This window comes from Rhinoderma darwinii, chromosome 4 (genome assembly GCF_050947455.1).
Source record: "Rhinoderma darwinii isolate aRhiDar2 chromosome 4, aRhiDar2.hap1, whole genome shotgun sequence".
Lineage (NCBI taxonomy): Eukaryota > Metazoa > Chordata > Amphibia > Anura > Rhinodermatidae > Rhinoderma > Rhinoderma darwinii.
Window position 1 is genome coordinate 221,320,049 of NC_134690.1, and position 25,347 is coordinate 221,345,395.

The following is a 25,347-nucleotide window of genomic DNA, read 5'->3' on the forward strand; positions in this document are numbered from 1 at the left end:
GTGATTGTCTTGTGTTCCTGCAGGGTAAGACTCCTCTGGAACAATATCTATCCTTGACTTCTGCTCCTTCTCATGTGCTGTCCTATCTACATGGGATCCTCCAACCTGATTATTCCTCCTCTCAATTAACATTCACCTCAGCGTGGGATGAAGACATGGGGATTCGGCATTCTGAGGAAGATTGGGGCAACTCTTTCTTTCTGGCCCATAAGTTACCGACTTCCTGTTTTGCTCAGGAGAAAAACGATAAAATACTCACCAGATGGTACCGTTGTCCTTCCCTTTTGCATAGGATATTTCCTGATGTGTCTGCAGCCTGTTGGAGGTGTGGGGAGGCTCCTGGAACCATGTTGCACATTTGGTGGGATTGCCCCAAGCTCTATCCCTTCTGGGAAACATTTTTTAATCTTGGCAACAAGCTTTTTTGTACTGACGTTCCTACCTCACCTTCTGTTGGATTGCTTTCCATGGTCCCTGGATGACTCCCACACCTCAAAAATTGGATTTTTAGACATTTTTGGACTGCAGCTAGAACTGTCATTCCACGTCATTGGAGGTCTAGTACCGTGCCTTCCTTGAAGAAATGGGTAACGGAACTTAATGGGATTATGAGGATGGAGGAGTTAATGTCTGCCGATCGTGGTAAATCCGCGGTCTTTGTTCGAACTTGGTCAGTTTGGTCCGAATTCCGGGGGGGTCCTGATATGCCTCTTTGGTTAGATGGCCTCTATTGAACACTCATTTCGCCAAATCCTGTGTGCTTTTGTCTGTCTGTGTTTCCCTTCGTTGTCTTGTGTTTATGTAACTTCGTGTTAGACTTTGCACTTAAACGAGTCATTACTTATCGTCTTTGAGACTGGTTTCCCTAAATATTGCACTACTTTTACTATAGTTATGGTATTATTACTTGCCATTAGATTTTATTATTTAGTTCATATTACTTTGATGATTGGGAGGCTACCTCCTACCATTACTCATATGTTTTTGTAAAATTTTTTGCAATCTGACTTTCTTGTATTGCACTATGTACCAACTTTTGCAATTTTGTGTAATGTTTTATCTGCTGGGTTTATATTCTAATAAAAAATGTTTTGATAATGAAAAAAAAAAAAAAAAACGCCCGAAAATGCCTCCCATTGATTGTATTGGGAGGCGGACGAGTTTTTTTACTGCGAGTGGAAAAACTGCGTCGCAGTAAAAATAAGCGACATGACCTATCTTGAGGCGGTTTCCGCCTCCAAAACCCCATTTCAATCAGTGTGAAACGGGAAAAAAACGCCTCGACGAGTGTTTTGACGAGTTTTTGTCAAACCACTGTGCAAAAAACGTCTGGAGCAGTTATTGCAGGAGGAATTTTCCTCCTGCAAAAAACTCAGTGTGAACACAGCCTTAAAAGGACAAGGGTTCTTTACTGTAAGACTATGGAATTCTCTGCCACAGGATGTCGTGATGGCTGATTCTTTGAACAAGTTCAAGAAGGGCGTTGCTGCCTTTCTTAAAAAATATAATATTACAAGCTATGAGTACTAGATTCTGGAGATGGGACGTTGATCCAGGGATTTATTCTGATTGCCATACTTGGAGTCAGGGAGGAATTTTTCCCCTAATTAGGTAATTGGCATCATCCTCATGTTTTGTTTTTTTGCCTTCCTCTGGATTAACACAGTAGGATTATAGGTTGGACTTGATGGACCTATATCTCCTTTACACCTGATCAACTATGTAACTTTGGCTGAGCTCTTCTGGCTGCATTATGTCCTTTTTTTAGCCCAATGTGTTATTTTGTTAGTTTAACACTAAGGCCCCATGGACACGAACGTGCTTTTGCGGCCGCAATTCCCCCGAAAATCCACGGGAGAATTGCGGCTCCATTCATTTCTATGGGGCCATGTACACGACCGTAGTTTTTACTGTCCGTGCACGGCCCGGGCTCATGGAAAATAATGGGCGCGGCCATGTGCATTGCCCGCGATTTGCGGGCGGCTTGCGGCTGACAGTCCGCTGCCGGCCGACCCGAAAATCACGGCCGTGCACATGGCTACGGTCGTGTGCATGAGGCCTAAGAGAAAAAAAATGTGGAAGTATTTCCCAAACAAGTTTCTGTTAAAACACATCGACCTTGTGTAGAGTGCGTTCCCCAGTCTATATGTTACTGTTTGTTTCTTCAGAGGTGGTATGTTAATTCTGTGGCACCATTTTTTTTAATCATATACTTTCATACAACAGAAGCAACAAGGCATTCTAATGGGGGTTCTGTACTGATCTTAGGCAACGGACCGTGAGTACAGCAGATTTTGTCCTTATTGCCGCTCACATGGACAAACCTCTTCTACCGACTAGTGTTCTGTAGCCTGTCAACAAAAAAAGTTTAACACAGACTATTATAAAAAGCGTTTGGACTCTTCACCATGTTGTTGCATCGCTCACACCTGTATAAAAAAATTAAATACAAACTGACGTAAATTGGCTGGCATAGTTTTCACATTCTGGTTGACAGAGACGCGCCTAAATTAAGTGTACTTTACTCCAACTTCCTTTATATTCAGGCTAGCATATAAAACGCTAGTCTTAATAAATTCCCCCCAAAGTGTTTTGTAACATTCACAAAAAAACAAGACTCTCATTGGTTACTTGGTGAATCTCGTCATCAATGTTATTGCGGTTTCTAGAGAGGTTTTATTTTATCTGGCTCTTGGAAATAGATATCCTGCCAATATAACAGCTCTTTCCAAGAAATCCGTACATGTCAGCAGGCTAAGCAGACAATTTCTGAGCTCTCGGAAATGCGTGTGCATTTGGTTTTACTCGCCATGTAGAATGAACTAAATCTTTTTAATAAATAGCTTTAAAAAGATGGCTTTTATTTTTTTTCTTACCTCGTTTATACAGTTCCTAACTGTATTTTTACAAAGATACAAAAAAAAAAAAAGGAGATACAATGACTACCCAAATGTATTCCCATGACCTGAATATTGCTCAAAGCACAGAATTTTTGTCAGGGAAATACAATCTAAAAGTCCTATTGCACGGCCCGGTATGGACCGTGAAAACGAGCGCTGATCAACAAGACAGCTCGTTGATCGGCGCGCGTTTGCTCATTTCACAAGGAGCAATGATTGCTTATGTATGGGGACGAACGCTCATTACTACGATCGTTCATCCCCATACATTTCTATCTTGTCAGCAGCACATCTCTCTGTTTACACAGGGAGATGTGTGGCCGACAATGATGATTTTTTATTGCTGCATAAACGCTGAAATCAGCCGATGAAAGAGCGTTTGCTCGTTTATCGGCTGATAGTTGCCGAATTTACACAGGGCAATGATTGGGAACAAGCATTCATATGAACGCTCGTTTGCCCGATCATTGGCCCGTGTAACAGCCTTTAGTCTTTCAAATAAAAAAGGAGATTGGTAGCTTTGTTGATCCACATAACCAGTCCATTAAGTGTCATTACAGAGATTTTGAATCAAAATCAATGTCAGGTATGCATCATCTAGAACCTGCCTGAGGCAGCACCCTACCCTTCTGCAGGTGTGGCATGATTTTGGAAGATGTACAGTCCATCCCTTTTCACACATTATATTGGGAAAGGAGGGAGCAATTTCCCTTTTCACCTTCAAGAACAGTTTAGACATTATTTTCACCTCCAGTAGCACTAAGTCTGGAAGCACCCCTGCGGACTGTTCACATTCTATTACTGCACACCATGTACCAAAAAAGCACGAATATTCCCTTATATATGACCTGTGGTGCATGCTAATTTGCCTAGCACAAAGGAAAAAAAATGAGGTAAAAACACTTTCAACTCATAAATAAACAGTTAGCACTATTGCCTTACAGTGCTGGGGTTCTGGGATCAAGATCAACCAGGAGTTTGTATGATCTCCACGTGTTTGCGTGGGGTTCCACTGGGTACTCTGGCTTCCGCCCACAAACCAAAAAATAACCCAAAAAAAAACTTACAAATAGGGAATTTAGATTGTGTGACCCAATTGGTAAAGTAAAAACAACTTCTGTACAGTGCTGTGGAATATGTTGGCGCTATATAAGTAACAGAAATAATAAATTCTTATACCTAAAAATGTTTGTTAAAAAAGTGCAGCTCAATAAAAAGCAAAACAAAAAGGAAACTTTTCAAACCAGTAGATGCACATAATATATAAGACAACATGACATAGAAAAGGGGTCAAAGAGTTCCGCTCTATAAATGTCGAGACTTCTCCTGGAAAGGATTTTAGCTAAGGGGGTTACCTAAAGCCTAAACATTTCTCTGCAGTTTTCTCAAAGAAGCTAAAGCAAAAGCAATGTCCCTTTGCTATTTAAATAAAAAAAACATAGCTTGTACAGGACACGCGCTTCAAAGTGTACTTGGGTTATAGGATGAGTTCACACTTAGTGGCCACTGCTAGTCGTTTTGTGGTAGAACTCAATGGCAGCGTCGTTTTCGGCCATACCTCTGCCGTTACTTATAAACTCACCCATATAGATTTTAATAATTTCAATTCTCCCAGTTAAAGATCACATATTAATTCATGAGAAGAACATTAGGTTTATGGAACCCCTGACGAAGCATCAGCAAAACGCGCGTCGGGTCCAGCAGCGCCACCCCCCGGCCCTGATCTCCCGGCTACTCCTGTACTCTGTAGGTGTAGGTATACTGCCGTTTATACGTTATATACTTTTTGTGATTGCACTTCCAGTTATCCATGTCCATGTATCAATCTGTGCAAATGTACCATACCTAGCACCTGCTTAAAATTTATGATTTATGCACTTTAGCATTCTGGGCGATCCTTTGACCGGATTACTATCTGGGGGGCTACGCTGCTTTCATGTTCTGATTCCATATTTTTACGAGGGCTTATGTGATTTTATCTTGTATAGTTTTGTCTATATGTTTGTGCCTAATTGACTTTAATAAAGGATTTTTTGTATTTTTTCTACTATCTGGGCGTGACTGGTTTCTTTTTCTGGTCTAAACTTCTAGCAAAATAGCACAACAATATACAAATCAGGAATATATAGTGTATAGTCCATATAAACTGCCTATAGTACAATGTGCAGGAAGGAAGAGTACTTCAAGTCATAAGGGCGTATTTACACAAGCAGGTTTTCATTTGTCTCCCATATTTTGCGGAACCGCAGTATTTTTGGCCATAATTTTGCAATAATTATGGCAAAAAATAAACAAAAAACCTGCTTATGTAAATACACCCTAACAGTTTCCAATTATTATTGTTTACGGAGTAATTTTTTACTGGTTGTCAACCACTGTAATTTTAACAAGCAGACTGGCTTTTCATTTAAGCCTTCAAACTCCACCTTAATCCTTTTGCAAATAGAATTCCAATAAGTAATATAAATCAGGGTAAAGTAAAGGCATAAAAAGCATAAAGCAAATGTCACACATTTCACCTTAGTTGAACTTACCTGGGTGCGTAAGATTTCACCCTTTGACAACTGCATATCACCAGTCAGCTCTTTTACTGTGATACCCAGTGGCTCTAGACGCTTGCTGAAGTAATTTGTCATCTCAGCTGCCAGTGCCTTCATAGGAGCTACATACACAATCTGCACAAAAAGGACACTGAGTTGATAAATGAGCAAAACTCACAATGTCATTTGTCCCAAAGCAACCAGTACAAATCACAATTTATTGTGAAATATGATTCAAGACACTTACAGTGAAAAATCTTAATAGTGATATATGAAAAGTCGTTATCGTCCCTGGATAAGTGTGCAGCTGTTTAGAGGACAATGGATTTTGTTTATATAGCCTCATCACTTTGAAAATTGGTTCTGCATCAAAGCTAAATGCATTTTCATAGCTTTTCACATGGGTAATAAGATTTTCAGGACACAAACACAAATTGCTGTAATAGTAATGAACTAAATTAAGCAGCATTCTTTGTGTGAATTAGGAATGACTAAAACCCTTACAAAACGTGTTTCTTATTTACTACTATGATACAACAAAACTACTATATATGGAATATCTACTTCCAAAATACAGCAACTGGAGTAGAATGCATTTGATGCCAAATTAAGTCTTACCCATGTTATACATTATGATGATGTGCTGAGAGGATTTACAAACCACGGGTTATAACAACTGCTATATTGTTTTGTGATGCCTTCAAGACAATATATAGGATTTTATCTCATACATGATATAAAACACTGTCGTTTTTCCATGCAGCAATATATAAATAGTTAATAGAGGGGTTATCCCGGTTGTGGCATTTTTTTTTTGCATGGGCTGGAAATGAAATAAACAATCAAAAAAAACAATACTTACCTATCCTTGCTTCTGGCGATCCAGTGCTGACGCTTTGATGGCACTCCTCGTGGTGGTTTACATGCACGCAGAATGTAAACAACCACCTGGGGTGAGATCGGAGCGTCAGCGCTGGATTGCCGGTGGCAAGGATATGTAAGTATTTCTTTTTTTATTTGCTTTATTTCGAGGCCATATCAAAACAAATTCACAACCCGGATAACGCCTTTAAAGAATAATTTAAGTCAACTATTTCTCTATTTGGTGCCTAGTATAATTAAATTATTCTTGCTGCCTGCGGCCACCATTAGTGGGGGCATACAATTGTATTATTTAACACTAGCTATTTAAAGGGAAGCAGGGAATTTGGAGCTCTGAAAAATGGAGCTTCGAACCTTCTAAAGATATAGTATGAAATCGATCAGCACAGAATTTTGGCCATAAAAATTAAATGGTTTATAAAGATAAACTATCATTTAAAAGATGTAAAGCAGTCAAGAAAAGGGTAAGTGATCAGGAAGAACGTTTGACTCTCTCTCAGCGCTGTCTTTTTTTTTTCTTGGACCCCCCTGTTCCAGAGATCTAACCCACCGTTGTGTTGGCTCCCTCTATGCTAATTTGAATTAGTAGCCAACAGGGAATCAACTACCCTTAAGTTGCCTTGCGTTGATAGATCAGCATGAGAGGCAGGGAAGCTAGCTCCACCCCATTGGCTAAGTAAGGAAATTAGCATAAAGGGAGCCAACACAACAGTGGGCCATATCCATGGAACAGGCTGTTCCAGGGAAAAAAAGGAAAACAGCACTGGAATCAGGGAGACAGCGCTATTCAGGCCAGTTAACCAGTTTAACTATATAACCTAGTGACAGGTCCTCTAAGTGATCAGCCTATTTTCTATTTTTCCCTCGCCGACTTCTATGAGCCATACCTTTATTTTTCCCTCAACAAAGCCATATGAGGGCTTTTTTCTGGAAGCGTTGCATTTTCTAGTGCCAGTTAATTTACCATATAATTAACTGAGAAAATGTAACAAATTATTTTGTGGAATAGAATGGTGAGGGAAATTTTGTTTTGTTTTATTTGTTTTATAACGGCTTTTGCCACGTTCTAAAAATGAAATGTTAAATTTATTCTGTGGGCCAATGCAATCACGGCGATGTCAAATTCATATGGATTTTTTTTCTGTTTTACCACTTTTGCAAAACCAAGTGCCTCTGGCAGGGCATAGTAGGAGGAGAAACATGGCAAACCTGGGGGCCTCCATTAATTGTGTTGCCCCCCATCTTTTTAATGACTTGGATGTTGCGATCACTATTGATTCCAGCATCTAAGTGGTTAAACAGATGTAATCAAAGTTATCTCCGATCCAGGCCACTATATAAGGGTGTCAGCTGTAATAAACTGCTGACAGCTGCAGCTTATGGAGCGGGCTCAGCCCATGAGCCCGCTCCATGCTTCTCCCTCAACCATCATGACGAAGTTATGTCACGATGGGCTAAGGGGTTAAAATACTCAACCATCTAACCATGTAAAACTGTACTTAGATATGGGTGGAGAGACCAGTAAAGGGATTTTCTCAGTAACGTACGTAATGGCATATCGCTAGAATATGCCATCACTTACTGATTGAATGGGGTCCGACTGCCTGGCCCAACATTTCTTTAGAAAGAAGAGGGTACAGAATTGGTTAAGCTTTGCGGCTCCTTCCACGATATATTCAGCACATCAGCACTTCCGGCCACTCGCTGTGCAGGGACCTACAACACAGCCTCATTCAGGTGGCCAGGAAAAGTGCTGTGCAGGAGAAATGCCAAAGAGACCTGCATCACTTCCTCCTCCAGATCAACGGGGGTCCAACAAGTCAAACTCCCATTGATCGTAATGTTGATCCTAGCGACATGCCATGTCATTCAAAGATACACTTATACATTGCAAATTAATGTTTTCTTATATACTGGTCCAAGCATTAAAAACAGGTACTCAAGACCATACTAGAACTATTGCTTACCTTAAAAGCATCCTTTTGAATGACACCTTGCTGAATATTTTGGTGAATTACATGCAAGACTGTTAGCATGGCAATGTTAGTTTTGCCGGCTCCAGTTGGTGCACAGATGAGCATGTTTTCATTTGTGTTATAAGCGGTTTCAAAAACTATGGACTGGATACGGTTCAGTCGTTTCATGCCCTTGAAGACCAGCTGTCCAATCTGATGTGGGATAAATACAGAAGTTACAGAGAAATTTTACTTCTACACACATTATAAGTAACATTCAAGACTGCAATTCAGTATAAGTCTGAGAAATGGAGCTGCTGAAAGTGTGAAAAATAGGATGAGAAGCTAATCCATGTTGCAAATCCAATTAAAAGAGTTTAATGTGACATTAAGCCTCAATAGAAAAAAATGTTATGCTAATTATATTAAAATATAATCAGATGCTAAGCTGGTTGTATGTGTGCTAGCAAGTCTACAGTAAAAAGAAAGACTATCCAGGTTGTCACGCTGGGGACAGACAGGAAACAGTGCTAATACTGCACTTACATACTAAACTAGCAAGAAGCCAACTGCAAATAACTGGTAGTAAAGACAAGAGAGACTTATCCAGTATAAAATAGACCAATACCATAAGTAATTATGAATGAAAAACAATCCTAGAATATTCTAATAAATAGGAATGGATAAGTACTATTAAGCCTAGAATGGTTCTATAGGGGCACATATCAATATAATTACTAGCACCATAGTGTATTCATACTCATTATGATATACCATTTATATCTGATAATTAGTATGATATAAGCACCTGCCTTCAATCGGCAATAGTAATACACTGCCAACATGTGTTATGAACAAGATGTATTACTGCTAATAATTGATGCTGTATTAATATCTTGAAATACTTTAAGAAACTTTTTTATTTGCTGATGAGTGTGGAAGAAGTTGGCAAAATTCTGCTGCAGTCACTTGGCCCTTATAAAAAAAAAGGTTGCTAGCATATGTGGCGAACATTGTTACCTTGTAGCAATGGGGTCATGGGTTCAAATCTAACCATGGGCATCATCTGTAGTTTGTATATTTTGCCTAAGTTTGTGTGGCTTTCTTGTAGGTACTCCAGTTTCCTCCCATACAGCCAAAAAAATAGATAGGTGAATTGGCTTCTTATAAAAAGGGGCCCCAGTTTGTTTCTCTCAGACAGGGAAATTAGACCCTGAGCCCATTGGGGACAGGGAATGATACAAACAATGACAATCTCTGTGAAGTGCTGAATGATATGTGGGTGCAGGAAAAATAATAAAAAGATGTGTCCGTGTAATAGCTGAAACGTATAGCAGATCTGACTGACACTTATCGAAAGTCGTTTTTGGGCACGGTGGCTGGGACAAAAGGGGGCAGCAGCTGTAATAATCAGCATTTTGTTATTAATTATTATTATTAATAAAATACAGCCTAGCAATTTATTCTCAAAAAACTATCTGCACAGTGAATAAAAATGAGATATTAATATTTATATTATAGTATATTATATAGTATTATACAATGTGTGTAATATGTATGTAATTTACCACTAGCGCAGGATAATTGGTAATAAAATTAAAGAATAAAAATCAGGAATATATATTTCATAAGGGACAATTTAATGTTGCCACGTAATCGCCTATTCACCTCACGTCCTTAAGATACAAGGTGAAGAATCAGAAAATTCCAATTCACAGTAAGAAATTCAGTTCAAAACAGTCAATAGTGACCATTCAATATTAAGAGTCCTAACTTTCCTGGGTACCTGCATAATGGCGAAGGAATTCCTGCTGTTAACATGAAGTCATTCAATACATAGCACTGAGAAGCATCTCAACAGAATCATAATAAACTCATAGTGAAAATTTGTAGAAGAAAACAGAGAATATTACTGTTCTTACCATCAATTCCTTGATTGAAAAATGTTGGATTTTAGGAAATGAAATATGTAACAATAGATCAACTCTTACAATTACTAGGATTATGTTGAAGACCTATGTTAAACTTCCTCGAGGAGCACTCATTTTGCCATTTTCGGCCTGCATACTATAAATGTGCGTTTGTTGGGCTGCTCATTTACTACAAATTTCTATTCCATTTTTTCTACATAGAAGATTAGCACAGCAGAGTATATTAGTCTGCCAGTTAAGGGCAAAAGAAACCTAATGTAGCATAAGCAGGAAGTAAGAGTCCTCTTAAACAGCCCGATACGGGCCATGTAAACGAGTGCCGATCAACAAGACAGCTCGTTGATCAGCGCTCGTTTGCTCCTTTCTCAAAGAGCTATGTATGGGGACGAGCACTTGTTACTACGATCGCTCGTCCACATAAATTTCTATAATGTCAGCGGCACATCTCCCCATTTACACAGTGAGATGTTCTGCTAACAACGATAATATTTTCAGCTGCATAAACAACATAATCTGCCGGGAATGAGCGTTCTGTGAATACTTGTTTGTCCGATAATTGGCCCTTGTAAAAGGGCCTTATGTGTGAACACAGACTTAGACTTAAAAGTCACAAAACTGTATTTCTATACAGGGAACTCGGTAGAGTACTCCTTAACTACCAACGATCATTTACCATGTGGCATAGAATTCTGCTATATAAGAAAATGTTGAACTATCTCTTACTATGGATCATAAGCGGTCAACAAGACAAATTGTGGGGCCCTTGATGCCATAATTTTCTCCATATAAGTGGGAATCCTTTTTCTATGGGTAATGCTACTGCCAATCTACTTATATTTTTAACGATTATGTCTTTCAATAAAATATTGTCTATTTTTCGCTAATAATGGTTCATGTGTGATCTCTTATATAGGTGTTCATATTAGTATATGACACAGTTCATTTGAGTTGCTATATGCATGTATTAGCCCAACTATCTTAATAGGTGTTATAAAAACAAAATCTAGTAACCTTGTTAATGTTGTGTTGTATATGTAATTATATTAGGCAGGTCAGTAGAGTTCAGGTATACACATTACTTCTAAAGACAATTTCTACTACTAAGCTGATGCAATAATTACCAATAAGTGCAGCAATGGTCATGTTGAAGAGTCCAAATCTGAACATACCATCATATTTAAAGAATATTTAAAGAGATTAGTATAAAAAGTTTATAGCTATGCATCTATGTGTGTACACAATCACACCTTTCCTTTCATATAGTTATGGCCCAGGCTAACAACTAGGTTTATTTATATTTAAACCCAAGGAGTAGAATAAATCTGCTATTGGTTCCTTCACGTACATCACTATTGAACTAAAATTCCAAGTATTTTCCCTAGTATAGCCCTTTATGGCATTTGGATTGGATCTTCAGGATTGTGGCCACTGGGTTTTCGCAAAATAATAGAAATAAGAGAGAGAGGGTCTACTCGCTGTGCGCCTACCAGAAACAACAAAGGGAGGTAAAAGGAGGACTCTCTGAACAACCAGGAGTCTGAGAAAGCAATCTTGTGAAACCTACTATGGCTCACATTGGTAACTGAGGCGTCTGGAGAACAATCTGGTCAACTTGAAATAAAAAAAATACTGCAGTCTCCTGCAGACAAAAATTCAAGACCACTAATTTTTGGCGAGAGGTACTGTACAGCAGCAACACAATAAAATAGTAAAATAGTACCAGGACACCGGCACCAGAAGGAGCGGCACCCACCGCCGGCATTACAGTAGTCATTGAGGTGGAGACTGTGAATAGCACTTTTTGTGGGCACTGGCTAAAACTGTACGAGAGGCATGGTGGATGACATTGTATGAGGACATTTGTGGAGAGAATTATGCAGAGGACAATGTGGTTGGCAGTGACAAACTGAGTGGGCTTGATGTCTACCATTTAAAAAGGGGAAGAAACATTGTAGCTGGTACTGGTATAAGGGAGTTGAGGTACTGTAAAACACATCTTTGATTCTGTAGAACCTAGCTTTGAAAAAGGGTAATTCCTGTTTTTTAAGCATCAGTGGTTGACAATAAGCACCCACTTCCTCTTCAAGAGGAAGTTCTGCAACAGTTAAGGGGACCTATATGGTACTGGTAGGGGTACATTGTCGCATATATATTCGAATAAAGATTTAAAATACCACCCAGAAAACCACCCAAGGAAATTCCAAGGAATTGTAGAATTTTGGTTAAAGAAAAACACTAAATATATAACTCTCCATTAAGAGCGTCGCTCGTTGTCAATGCACAATTTCCACTACAGTTTTAATTAGCTATTATTAAGGATTACAAATACCTCTGAGCACAGAAGCAAATGAAAGGATAAGGTTTCCAAGCCAACCGTTAACATTTGATCATTGTTGGTACATACAGCTGCTTCAATATATATTTTATGTGCTTTGTTGAGGTTATAATTAGTAGAATACAACCAAATAGCAGTTATTTAATCCATTTTAAAGCTATCCCAGAATGTTTACTGATACAATTTCTAAGGTTTCAGTAACAATGAGATACCGGACAGAACTAGCGCATACTAAAGCTATGCAGCTGCAGAATTGTCAGCTCAATTCTACCATAATGGTCAGAGATTAAAACTTTTCCTAACCAAGATGAAGCCTTTCAGTGATATTACGCTCTCTTCAGAGAATTGTAAGCACACATAATAAACCATGATTTTCTGAGAACGCAACTTAAATGTCCTTTTATGCTGAAGTGACAGAACCATAATTTTGAGCTTGACGTTACAACATCTAAAATATTATATGCTTCTAGCAATTCCACCACAGGAAAAATAACTTCGACTGGTAAATGGCACCTGTAATTATGTAATAACGCTACAGTTTGCTGTAAATAGTAAAAAAATATTGGTGTACGAAAATGTGTGTGTTATATGTACTTTGTGTAAATTACACTAGTGTTTCCTAGTATAGTTACATATTGTTAAATGGCATTACCTTTATAAAAGAAAACACAATATGCTTAGGCAACGTGTTTGCTCTCAACCATTATGTTACCTTAAAAATATAATAGATTATATAATGTCCACCTCCCAATGAAGCCGATAAACTTGCAGGCCTTAACGCGAGGGGCGAGCTTGCATATTTTGGTCAAAATATCATGTTTATCATGTACGTTATTTTTGCAGGACGCAGCCAGGCCTTGTAATGATGGGGGAGAATAGTGTGTCAGTACTTTGTGTGGTACACTTAGAAAGTGCTGGGCAGTCCGCCTGATCTAATAGTATAGGATTAACTAATAGGCTTTAAGCCAGCATGGTGCACTACATGTAACCGTGTGACTGGCACACTTCTAGAAGTCATATCTGTGTACAATGATAATACCAAGCAGCCCCCCTCATAAATGGTGGATGTGACAATGGCTGCTCATTAGTATTTTGCACCTGTGCAATTGCCCTCTATGTAGCATTGTGGCTTATCTGCATCCTGCTGGGAACTGGTGTTTGAGCCTGCCATTGAATCAGTAAGTATGTTTTTTTTCTGTGATTTAGAGGCTGGATTACTTGTAGCTGGATCTTTAGAAGATGCATGTTTTTTTTCAAGTTGCTTTGACTTTTATCCTTTCAGGATGGCTCCTTAGAAAATGTCAAAATTAGAGCCCAATTCAGAGATACATACCCCAAACACTACTCTCCTTTCAGCTGTGTGGTCACTATTTCATCCGAACTCAGCTCTTCCTACCCCTAATACACTACTAATTTTTCTAATGATTTTTTCGTTCATAGTTCTTCTTAACCTCTTAATGACCACCGATACGCCTTTTGACGGCGCTCATTAAGGGGCCTTATTCTGATGGCAGCCGGGCTCCTGCTCCAACGGTAGTGATCAAAGTTTACTTAGATCACAACCGTTTAACCCCTCAGATGTCGGAGTCATTAGCATCTGAGTAGTTTACAGAGGGAGTGGGCTCCCTCTGTCATCCATCGGCGGGCCGCTGATGTGTTGCCAAGGCAGCTGGGGGCCTAACAAAGGCCCCAAGGCCTGACCTGGCCATATGCCTATCAGGCTTTGCCGGAGGCATGGCCAAATACTTTTATACAGACAAGCAATAATGCTTTGGTATACTAAGTATACCAAAGCATTATATAAGCGATCAAAAGATCGCACAACGAAGTCCCCTAGTGGGACTGAAAAAACAATTAATGTGAAATAAAAATTGTTAATAAAAGGTACACAGAAAAAAAATAAAAAAATTTTTTTTTCATAAAAAGTGGTTTTATTTATTAAGTGTAAAAAATTGCTACAATCGTAATGACTCAAAAAATAAAGTTAGCATATTATTTAAACCGCAAGGTGAACAGTATAAAAAAATACGCAAAAAACAAAAGGTCAAAATTGCTCTTTTTTTCCATTCCTCCCCACAAAAAATAATAATAAAGGTTAAACAATAAGTGCCATGTACCCAAAAACGGTAGCAATGAAGTCCCGGAAAAAACAAGCCCTCATATGGTGACATTGACTGAAAAATAAAAAAGTTATGGCTCTTGGAAAGCGGCGATGCAAAATAAAATGATTTTAGTTTTTTTATTTTAGTAGTAAAACATAAAAAAAACTATACATATTTTGTATTATTGTAGTCGTACCAACCCATAAAATAAAAGTAGCATAATATTTACGCCGCATGGTGAACAGCGCAAATTTAAAATGCATAGAACAATGGCTAGATTGCTGTTTTTATACCCCGCCCCCCAAAAAAGGTAAGTTAATAAAAAAAAATCTATATACCTCAAAATAGTGCCATTGAAAAATACAATTCATTCCGCAAAAAACAAGTCCTCGTACAGCCATATCTACGGGAAAATACAAAAGTTATAGCACTTTGAATGTGACGATGGAAAAACTAAAAAAATTGCTTGGTCATTAAAGCGCAGAATGCATGCAGGGGGAAGGGGTTAATGAAATGAAAAAATATATATTTCAACTATAGGGATGAAGAGTAAACAAAGCATGATATGACCAAGTAATTGCAAACATAGAAATAAAAGTGGTACCATTATAAATATTTTAAGGTTCTAAGCTTTTCTTCAGCACATTTGAGGAATAGATAGTGAGGACAATTAAAAAAGCTTCCGAAAAATCAAATAAGTTGGTCAGATAGAAATGAAAAAAATAAAATAATAATAATAGGTATAAAACCTTGGCTTGAGTACTTCCGAGCCTGGTTTCCCTTATCTGACCTCAACTTAGTGCCAGTTGTGTGCCAGCTTTAAACAGAAAACATGAGTAACATCTCAGACCTCTGTTAACAGCATTGGTGCAATATTGCGTTTTTTTTTTTTTCTTCCAAGACCTGGTGATGACCTTTCCTATTTCAAGTCTAATCCCATTAGGCCTTAGCACTTTTAGAAATTGTAGTAGCCTGGGAATACACAGGCACACTGAATTAAATTGGAAGAAAGAAAACCGTTGCTGATCCTTCTTAAGTGTAACATAAAAGACATAGTAAGAATGACGGTTGCATGTGATGACCGAGTACCCCATAATACACATAGTAAGAATATGCCCTAGTAGTCCCACGTGAACCCTTTTAATTGCAATATTTTTATCAAAATCAAAACGTAAGCACAATGTCGAGTAACTAGTTTGAGTAACTAAAGGTTCCTTATCGGACTGTTTGTGCACGCCAAAATATTTATGAATATTTATGTTCAAAGCGTGGCAATCCCTAGAGTCTGTAATGTTGCTCTTTGCCTCAACTTCACTGGAGTTTAGAAAATAGCTTGCTATGTGTTGTGCAAATCCACTTGGATAAAGGGATTTGCTGCTTTGCACCAAAGAAAGGTTGACTTGTTTAAAACTTATCACAGTCTAGCTTTGTTAAACTAAAAAACATTTCAAGCAAGACGAGAGGTTGGAAATACACTTTCTTTAACCTCCTGCTTTAGCAGTACTTGTAAGAATTCACAGGGACATATAATAAGGCTGGTTACGTACAAGACTTACATACTCAACCTATTAAGGTGGTATATGTAGTGCCTGGACTTTTTTGCTAATTTAAGTACAAAAACACAATAGCAGCGAAAAGCAAGATAGTAAAAAGCTGAATCTCTTCATAGTTTATAATCTGTCAGTCCGTAATTGGTATTGTCTAAGAAATATAAGGTTTGTTAGGCGCAAAAATAAATAAAATATATATGGATACTTAAAAAGAGAAAAAAATACAATAAAAATCCTGCAATTACAGTTGCTCCATTAAACAATGGCTTTATTATGCTGATAAACAGCATTTTATTTGTTTGTGGGTTTAATTAGTTCTTTCTTAAACTTAGAAGAAAACTTATTTTAAATGTCAGCACACATAACATTCTTACTATACACTACCTAGACATCGGTGGAGATTTACTAAACGAAATGCGCTAGAACTCTGGAACAAATTGTGCCGAGAAAAGTGGCATACATGGCATATGCCAATATTATTTTTTTCGACGCTGCTTGAAAAAGTGTCTAGAAAAAGAAGCGTGGCTAAGAGGAGTCGTAAAATGTGTCAAATTTGTATTTGATGTTAGGTATGCAGGTTATTAGGTGGCATAAAGAAGAGAAGAGTCTAACATGTCTAGCAAATATGTGCCAAATCGATCATACAGCATGCGCCACTGTGAAAAATGTGGTGACCTTTCAGTCTGTCTGGTTTACTTTTAAGACCGTATTAATAAATCCCCCCCCCCCATCTTTTTTCCCAATATCAGATATATATTAATATCAAATATTCTTTAAGGACACTGAATAATAATTGTCTGACTTAGACAACTGGCTTTCTATATAACCTAACAGTCAACTCTCATCTCTAGAGGATTACAGGCATTCAATAAAGTTAATTCACTTCCAGTGATCTAAATCTATAATTAGATTTTTAGTACATTTTGGCCAAAAAAAAAAAAACAGGGATAGGGGATTGGGGTCCCTAAAGTTCTCATAGTGTTTAGTCAGTGTTTGTTTTTTCATAGCAATGTTCCGCAAGATGAACTAAACGCAGATATTTAACGAATATTTAGTAAAAATTAAAAAACTATAATTTAAGTTCATAACTGAAATGGTTGTCCTAACTAGGCAATGCCTTCTTAGAAGAAAGAGGATTGTCGAGGGTCTGTTGATATTATCAGGAAAAAGTCTGTGGGGCCATTGAATCAGTATTATACAACATCCATTAAAATAAGCAGCTTACAATGTATTACACTGCTTTTTCAAGCAGTCTGGTTTATATAGGAGACCTGAGAGGGCGAACCACTAATAGAACATCCATATCCCCAATATGACACATGGAAAGGAGTTGTACAGATGAGACAACTGCATTAATGGCATATAAATTAAAACATAGATCACGTAATACACTTCAAAGCAAGCATTTGTTCCTAGACCGATATCATTTTCTTCTGTACATGTATTGTAAAGGAAGTCTTAAAGGCTAAGTAAATGTTTTATTGTTTTTTTTATAAAAATGTGTATTAGTGCATGTTAATAAACTTTGTAAATACATTTTATTACAAATTATTTTAACTTTTTAATATATAGCTGCTCTGTATTCTCTATACAGGCAGCTGTATCTAGCGCTATTCACTGAATCCGTCAGTCCCACAGAGCTGACAGGTTCAGTGACAGCGGGTCTTGCTTGTCTCTGACACGCAGGACCCACTTGTAAACTATTACATCTAAGTTCTAACCCGCTGTCACTGAGCCGTCAGCTCCGGGGACTGACGGATTCAGTGAATAGCGCTAGAAACAGCTGCTCTGTATAGAGACTACACAGCAGATGTATCGCAAAAAGTTAAAAATAATTTTTAATAGAATGTATTTACAAAGTTTATTAACACACACTAATACACATTTTGATTTAAAAAAAAAACACACACAAAAACAACAACACTTTGAATGCATGATCAGTAACGCCATCAGTAATGCACACGACCTTTGTGCCACTCAGGCCGTTTTTGACGGCATTCGAGTAGCACCCGATAGTCTTCACAGACCCATTCACTATAGCTGGTGAATCGGGTCCGTGAAAAATGATCAGAGTCTCCGATCTGAGGAAGGATAGGACATGTTCTATCTTTCCTCGGATCACTGACAGGACTTGGCCGGTGCACACGGTCGTGTGCATGAGGTGTAAGGTATCCAGGGCAAGCTGCACAAAGGCACTTAAGTTTCCAAAAAGGCTTGCTCTACAGTATAAGTGTCATCATATAAAAACAAAAATTGTATCCACAGAATCTTTGAGAAGGTTCTAGAAGTGTTACAGAAATTGTGTCTACTTAATGTTCATAGTTTAGAACAGAGATTATCAAAAATTTTTACCTACAGCCAAGCATCAAACACTTAAGTGGTAGTAAATTAGGATCGGAAGATGCATTGAAATATTGATACTATTTTGATTCTGTGCACCTGCAAACGGTACAATACCGTGGATTCATGTACTTCAATACCAAGCTGTGCGGCCGCACAGCTTTGTATTGCAATACATGAATTTAGTCACTAGTACGACAGAGAACATGGTGCGCGTACTACACTCATTAGTGCAGCGCTAGCCGCAACACATCATAAGATCACACAGGCAGAGCAAGCGCTAAACCAATTAGTGTGCAAAAGGCCCCCCAGCCTTCTCTATGAAGTCATTAACATCACAGCATTCATTTTGAAATGAATAAGCCTCTAAAAGCTAGACATCAGATAACGGCAAAACATTTATTCTTGGGCTTTACGTGGTTGACTAGTACCATCGTTTATTATTTTAGGACTGACTACAACTTCTGCAATCACTGTCTATTGGATTGCAAGACCAGGATTCAGCCAACACAAGTCCCTTGACCCATCTCTGTGTTCCTTAACATACGCTTTACCAAAGTCAAGCATTAAGATGCTTCTTGATACTTTTCTCCATACTGACTTGTCAATGTAGTAAGGATGTTCTGCAAGGCCCAATTCACACTGAGTTTTTTGGCACTGATTTTGACACGGAAACCGCATCGGAATCAGAGGCAAAAACGTCCGAAACCGCCTCCCATTGAAATAAAGATTTAGACGCTTGCAGGAAAAAAAAGAAGAGGCGTGTCCTTTCTTGCCATGGTTCCGCCTCTGACCTTCCGTTGAAATCAATGGGAGACAGAAAAGATTGATTACTTACCGGTAATCTGTTTTTCAAGAACCTATGACAGCACCCCTGGAGAGACGTCCCATCCGCTGGACAGGAAACCTAAGGATATAAAATGGACACACCTCTCCACACACCCAGTCTTTAGGAAGAACTCAGGATGAGAAGTAGTTTAGTTTGTATGTGTGTTGTTTTTTTTTTTTGTTGTTTTTTTGGTGAAAGTCCCTCACACCTTAATATGTACAATATATACAGGGGCGGTCAAATTAAGGGTAGCGATCCAGTTTATGAGGGTCATGTACTACAGACATGGGAGGGTAACAGCGGGGTGCTGTCATAGGTTCTTGAAAAACAGATTACCGGTAAGTAATCGATCTTTTACCTATTCACCTATGACAGCACCCCTGGAGATTTAAAGTAGAAATCATTATTTCTAGGGTGGGACCACAGCTTGTAGTACCTTTCTACCGAAGGCCAAGTCAGAGGCTGTATGTAGTTGTAATCTGTAGTGTTTAAAGAAGGTGTGAGGAGAACTCCATGTGGCCACCTTACATATTTGGTCTAGGGATACATCTGCTCTTTCTGCCCATGAAGTGGATACGGCCCTAGTGGAGTGTGCCCCGAATTCTGGGGGTTTGAGTTTTTGGTTTATGTAGGCTAGCCGTATGGCCTGCTTGATCCACCTTGCTATGGTATCTTTGCTGGCTGCTGAACCCTTATTGTGACCCTGAAACTGGATAAACAAATTTTGTGATGATCTCAGATCTTGGTAACCTTTAGGTACTGGACTAGACATCTTCTTACGTCTAGGCAGTTAAACTGTTGTTCCCTCTGATTCTTTGGGGAGTCACAAAAGGAGGGAAGGACAATGTCTTGGTTTAGGTGAAAGGGTGAAACCACTTTAGGAAGGAATTCTGGTAGGGTTTTTAAGATGACTATCATCTAGTAGTAGGGTATGTGGAGGAAAGGCAGAGAGGGCCTGGATCTCGCTCACTCTACGGGCTGATGTAATGGCTAATAGAAAGGTCATTTTGAGTGTTAGCATCTTCCAGGAAATAGAGTCTATGGGTTCAAAGGGTGGTTTTATCAAAGCCTGGAGAACGAGGTTTAAGTCTGCAGGCGGCCGCTAGGAATCTTTTGATCCAGGGGTGTTCTGCTATTTTAAAATTGAAAAAGGAACTTAAAGCCGAAATCTGAACCTTTAATGTGGTAGGCCTAAGGTTATTTTTTAGTCCCGCCTGGAGAAAATCCAATATTAGGGGAATATCTGGATTAGTTAAAGGATTAACCTCCCTGCCTGCGAAGTTTAAGAATGCGTTCCATGACCTCAGATATATCTTTGAGGTAATCGGTTTCCTACTAGCTAGTAGGGTGGAGATGACGGATTCTGAAACTCCTCTCGACCTAAGGATTATCCTTTCAGTTTCCATGCTGTCAAGTGGAGCTTCTGAATGTCAGGGTGTAATACTGGGCCCTGATATAGAAGATCTGGCCTGTCTGGAAGAACCAATGGTTGGTGTGACGACATTTTTCTTAGCCACGTGAACCATGGTCTCTTTGGCCAGAAAGGGGCTATCAGTATCACGCTGGCCCTGTCTTCTCTGATCTTTTATTAAGACTCTTGGGAGTAGGTTCAGGGGGGGAAGGCGTAGCCTCTCTCTAGACTCTCTAGAGTGCGTCTATTGATGTTGGGTGATCTGAGGGATTTAGGGAGAAGAACCTCTGGGTTTTCCCGTTTCTTTTGGATGCGAACAGATCTATGGATGGGGTACCCCATCTGAGGATGATCTCCTGAAATACTGTGGTGTTCAGGCACCATTCTGATTGGTGAAGCCTTTCCCGGCTTAGGAAATCTGCCACCAGGTTGTCGTTCCCTCTGAGATGAACAGCTGATAGAGAAAATATATATGTGTGGCTAGGCCCATCAGTGAGGCCGCTCTCGTACCCCTTTGTCGGTTTATATAGGATACTGTAGTTGTGTTGTCCGAATAGATCTTTAGGTGCTGACCTGAGATTGCCTGTATGGATCCCTTCAGGGCCTGAAGAACTGCTGCTAGTTCCCTGAAGTTGGAGGATCCGAGAGTGGTCTGCTGGTCCCACTGACCCTGAAGGAAAGATAAGTCGAAATGAGCTCCCCACCCCCAGGGACTCGCATCCCTGGTCATATTGAGAGTAGGGGTTAACCTCCATGGAATACCCGTTGTGAGATTTGCCCTGTTTAGCCACCATCTTAGGGACAGCCTTGCTGCGGAAGAGATGTGAAAGGGTTGGTCCAGGGAGAAACTGCTCCTGTCCCATTGGTCTAGGATGTCCCACTGCAGTGGTCTGGACTTGAAGTGAGCCCATAGTACGGCTGGGATGCATGATGTCATGAGGCCTAAGACTGACATAGCTTCCCTGAAAGATGTCGTATGGTTCAGGTAGATCTCTGATATCCTGTTCATCAGGGGCCCGATTTTTTCTTCTGGGAGGAAGGTCATCTTTTTGGAGGAATCCAGCAGGGTTCCTAAGAATATAAATCTTTTCGATGGATTTACATTTGATTTCTTTAAATTTATGTTCCATCCTAATCTTGTCAGTATATCCCGGACTATCTGTATGTGTAGGGTCAGAGTTGGAACTATTTCTGCTACCACCAGGAAGTCGTCTAAATATGGAATCAGGAGAATGTCGTTCATCCTGATGTATGAGGTAATTTCCGCTATCAGTTTGGAAAATACCCTTGGGGCTTGAGAGATGCCAAAGGGGAGGGCTCTGTATTGTAGATGGCATACGGACCCGTTGAGTGTTACTGCTACCCTTAGATACTTTTGATGACGGTGACATATGGGTACGTGATAATAGGCATCCCCTAGGTCAATTGAGGCCATCACGCAGTCTTTGGAGAGGAGGTTTATAGTTGACGTGATACTTCCATGCAGAATTTATTGTAGGTCAGATAGCAGTTCAGTTTTTTTAGGTTTATAATGACCCTGTGTTTTCCTCCTGGTTTGTTCACTAGGAAGAGGGGGGAATAAAAGCCCTGACCTATCTCTGTGTCTGGAACCAGTATTAGGACCTCTTTTTTTTTATAAGTGACAGAACTTCTAGTTCTAGGATTTTTTGTTGGACTGGGTTCCTTAGGACCCTTGTGGGAAGGAATCTGTCTGGGGGGAGGGTTGTGAACTCTAGTATATATCCTGTTTATATGATTCCCAGAATCCAAGGATTTGATGTAATCTTCCGCCAATGTTTGAGGAACAGGGAAAGGCGACCCCCCACTGCCCCCTTGGCGTCATTGTTGGTCCCTATTTTTAGGGTCCTCCTGGGGCCTGAAAAGAAAGGACTTGTTTCTTCTTGGAAATCTCGAGGGTCTAAATTCCTGTGCCCTAGGGTTAGCGTACCCCCCTCTTTTGTTACTTGGCCCTCTGGGACGAAAGGACTCTCTTGTTGGCCTTGCTTGTGCCGGGAACCCCTTTTTACGGTCTGATGCCTTTTCTAGCATGTCATCAAGTGGGGGCCCGAAAAGGTAATCTCCTGAACAAGGGATAGCGCACAGCTTCCCTTTGGATCCGGTGTCCCCCTACCAGGTCTTTAGCAAGATAGCTCGTCTAGCTGAATTCGGCAGAGCCGCTGATCTGGCGGAAAGGCGTACCGCGTCTACTGAGGCGTCTGCCAAGAAGTCTGTTGCTTTAGAAAGTGTTGGGAGGGAGGCGAAGATTTGATCCAGAGAGGTTTTGTCTTTCAGATGTACCTCCAGTTGTGCGAGCCACACTTTCAGGGATCTGGCCACGCAGGTGGCTGCAATGGCTGGTTTGAAACTCCCCGTAGAGGCTTCCCAGGTTCTCTTAAGGTAGAATTCGGCCTTTCTATCCATAGGGTCAGACAGGGAGCCTAGGTCTTCAAAGGGAAGGGAGTGTTCCCTTGAGATCTTGGCTACTGGAGCGTCGAGCCTGGGGATGTTATCCCAGTCCCTGCATGCGTCTTCCTCAAAGGGATACTTCCTTTTGAGAAACTTGGGAATGCTTGTCTTTTTATCAGGAGTTTCCCATTCCTTTTTAATAAGGTTAGATATGTTCCTACGGCTGGGGAAGGTTCTATTCTTTTTAGGTCCTAGCCCTTGAAACATAATGTCCTGGATGGACCGTGGTTCTTTGGGGTCGTCTATATTCATAGTCGCCCTGACCGTTTTTAGGAGTAGGTCAACGTCCTCCGTTGGGAATAGATTTCTCTCTCCCTCCTCCTCACCTGAGGAATCGTAGGAGCTGTACTCCCCTTCTTCGCCTAGCTGGGGGTCCCCTTCAGCTGAGGAATCAGAATCCAACCTGCTAGAAGAGGCGACCGGAGGATCTCTTCTCTTTCTAAGGGACTTTAGTGAGCTCCTCACTTCAGCCCTTACAATATCTTTAATGCTTGTGGCTAAATTTGTGGACTCCTCTGATATAATATTATCTAGACATTTCTGACAGAGTCTTTTGTTATAGGAAGATGCGAGTTTCTTTTTGCATATCGCACATTCCTTGTTATGGGCCTTATCCTGCTTTTTCCTAGGACAATCCCTGGCCTAAACGTATGTACAAGAGAAAGGGGAAAAGCATTAAGTAAGGGAGAGGTCCTTCTCTTACCCCACTCTGCCGTCCTCAAGTACTGGGCTGGAGGACTAGGCATCCAAGCGTTCAGTGCGTCCTGGAGCTTCTCCTGGCGACTCCATGACTGTGGAAGCTGGAGAGCGAGTCCTGCTGTTACTGGCCTAAAATAGGCCAAGGATTGGCTGGGAGGCCCTCGCTCCGGACGCTGGAGCACCACCTCCCCACGTGGGCCACCGGAACACCGCCCCCTGGAGTGTTGGACGCGCCCGGAAGTGACGCGTCGCGGCGACCGGACATGCCAGTGAGAGCGCCGGGAAGCCGCCAACGCTGAGTCTGGTCCGGCCCTTCCCCAGGCCGAATGAGCCCCGGGGATCCGCTCCCTGCCAGAGGAAGGCCCACTCTGTGGACTTTAAACCACCATCTTGTTTTGCAGCAGGAGGGGGACGATGGACTTGGAGAGGCGGGAGTACCTATCCCAGACTAAGGTTGCTCCCAGGGGGGAGACTTAGACCTTTCCAGAGCACCCCTAGTGGAATAAGGTAAACCTTGCTAGGGGGTCTGCAATCCCGGAGAAGTGCTTTTTCCTCAGGAGAATCTTCCATCCGAAGGACAGGAAACCTGACTGGGTGTGTGGAGAGGTGTGTCCATTTTATATCCTCAGGTTTCCTGTCCAGCGGATGGGATGTCTCTCCAGGGGTGCTGTCATAGGTGAATAGGTAAAAAGTGTTTTTCGCTGTGTTTTTTTGACCGCACTCCTCAATAGCCATGGGCAAAAACGCAGCACAAAACGCTGCAAGAAAGTGTAGGCAGGTCAAAATCAGGCGAATTTTTTCTGCCTGAAAGATACTATGTGTAAACAAGACCTAAACATCTAAAAAAAACAACCAACTTTATTAGGTAATTATGTCTGATTTGTCATTTCTTTTCAATTTGAAACTTGCCTAACAAACCTTTACAAAGTCTGATATTGTATAATTGTGCTTTGCCTGCTATGGAATTACATTTAGTGATGTGCCCATTTCCTCTGCATACAGCTTCAATAACTTGCATCCCCTCCATTCACTTTTTACCAAATCTCACTTATAATGAATTCACAGAACTGGGCCAGAGATGTGGTCTAATCTATGTATGAAAAGCAACACATCTGCTAAGCTACAGATTAAAACTTTAAACTTTTTTTTAAAAGTCACAATAATTATATTGTATAATTTACTTTAGCTGAATGATTAGTATTAGTTTTATGAAGATATTCAAATTAGGTGAAATCTATTTTTATTCTGCACATATTTCAGATGTCCGATCACTTGGATGTATAAGGTAAATGTGAAAGAATTCAGCAACTACCCGACAGTTCACAGAGCAAATTTATCAAACCAGGCACCAGATCTTATTTTTAGAAACCCTTAGAGAATGAAAGGAGCAATTGGTTACTATGGGTA

At 40.1% G+C, this 25,347-nt stretch overlaps 1 protein-coding gene across 4 annotated transcripts in view; it reads right to left on the bottom strand.

Annotated features, from left to right (window-relative positions):
* Positions 1-25,347, bottom strand: part of ASCC3 (activating signal cointegrator 1 complex subunit 3) — a 630,293-nt gene that overhangs the window by 463,762 nt on the left and 141,184 nt on the right. For all 4 annotated transcript variants that reach the window (XM_075862208.1, XM_075862206.1, XM_075862205.1 and 1 more), the window contains 2 exons: positions 8,290-8,490; positions 5,435-5,575 (listed from right to left, as the gene is read on the bottom strand). In XM_075862208.1, coding sequence (XP_075718323.1) covers positions 5,435-5,575; positions 8,290-8,490 — 342 coding nt within the window. The remainder of the gene's footprint in view (positions 1-5,434; positions 5,576-8,289; positions 8,491-25,347) is intronic.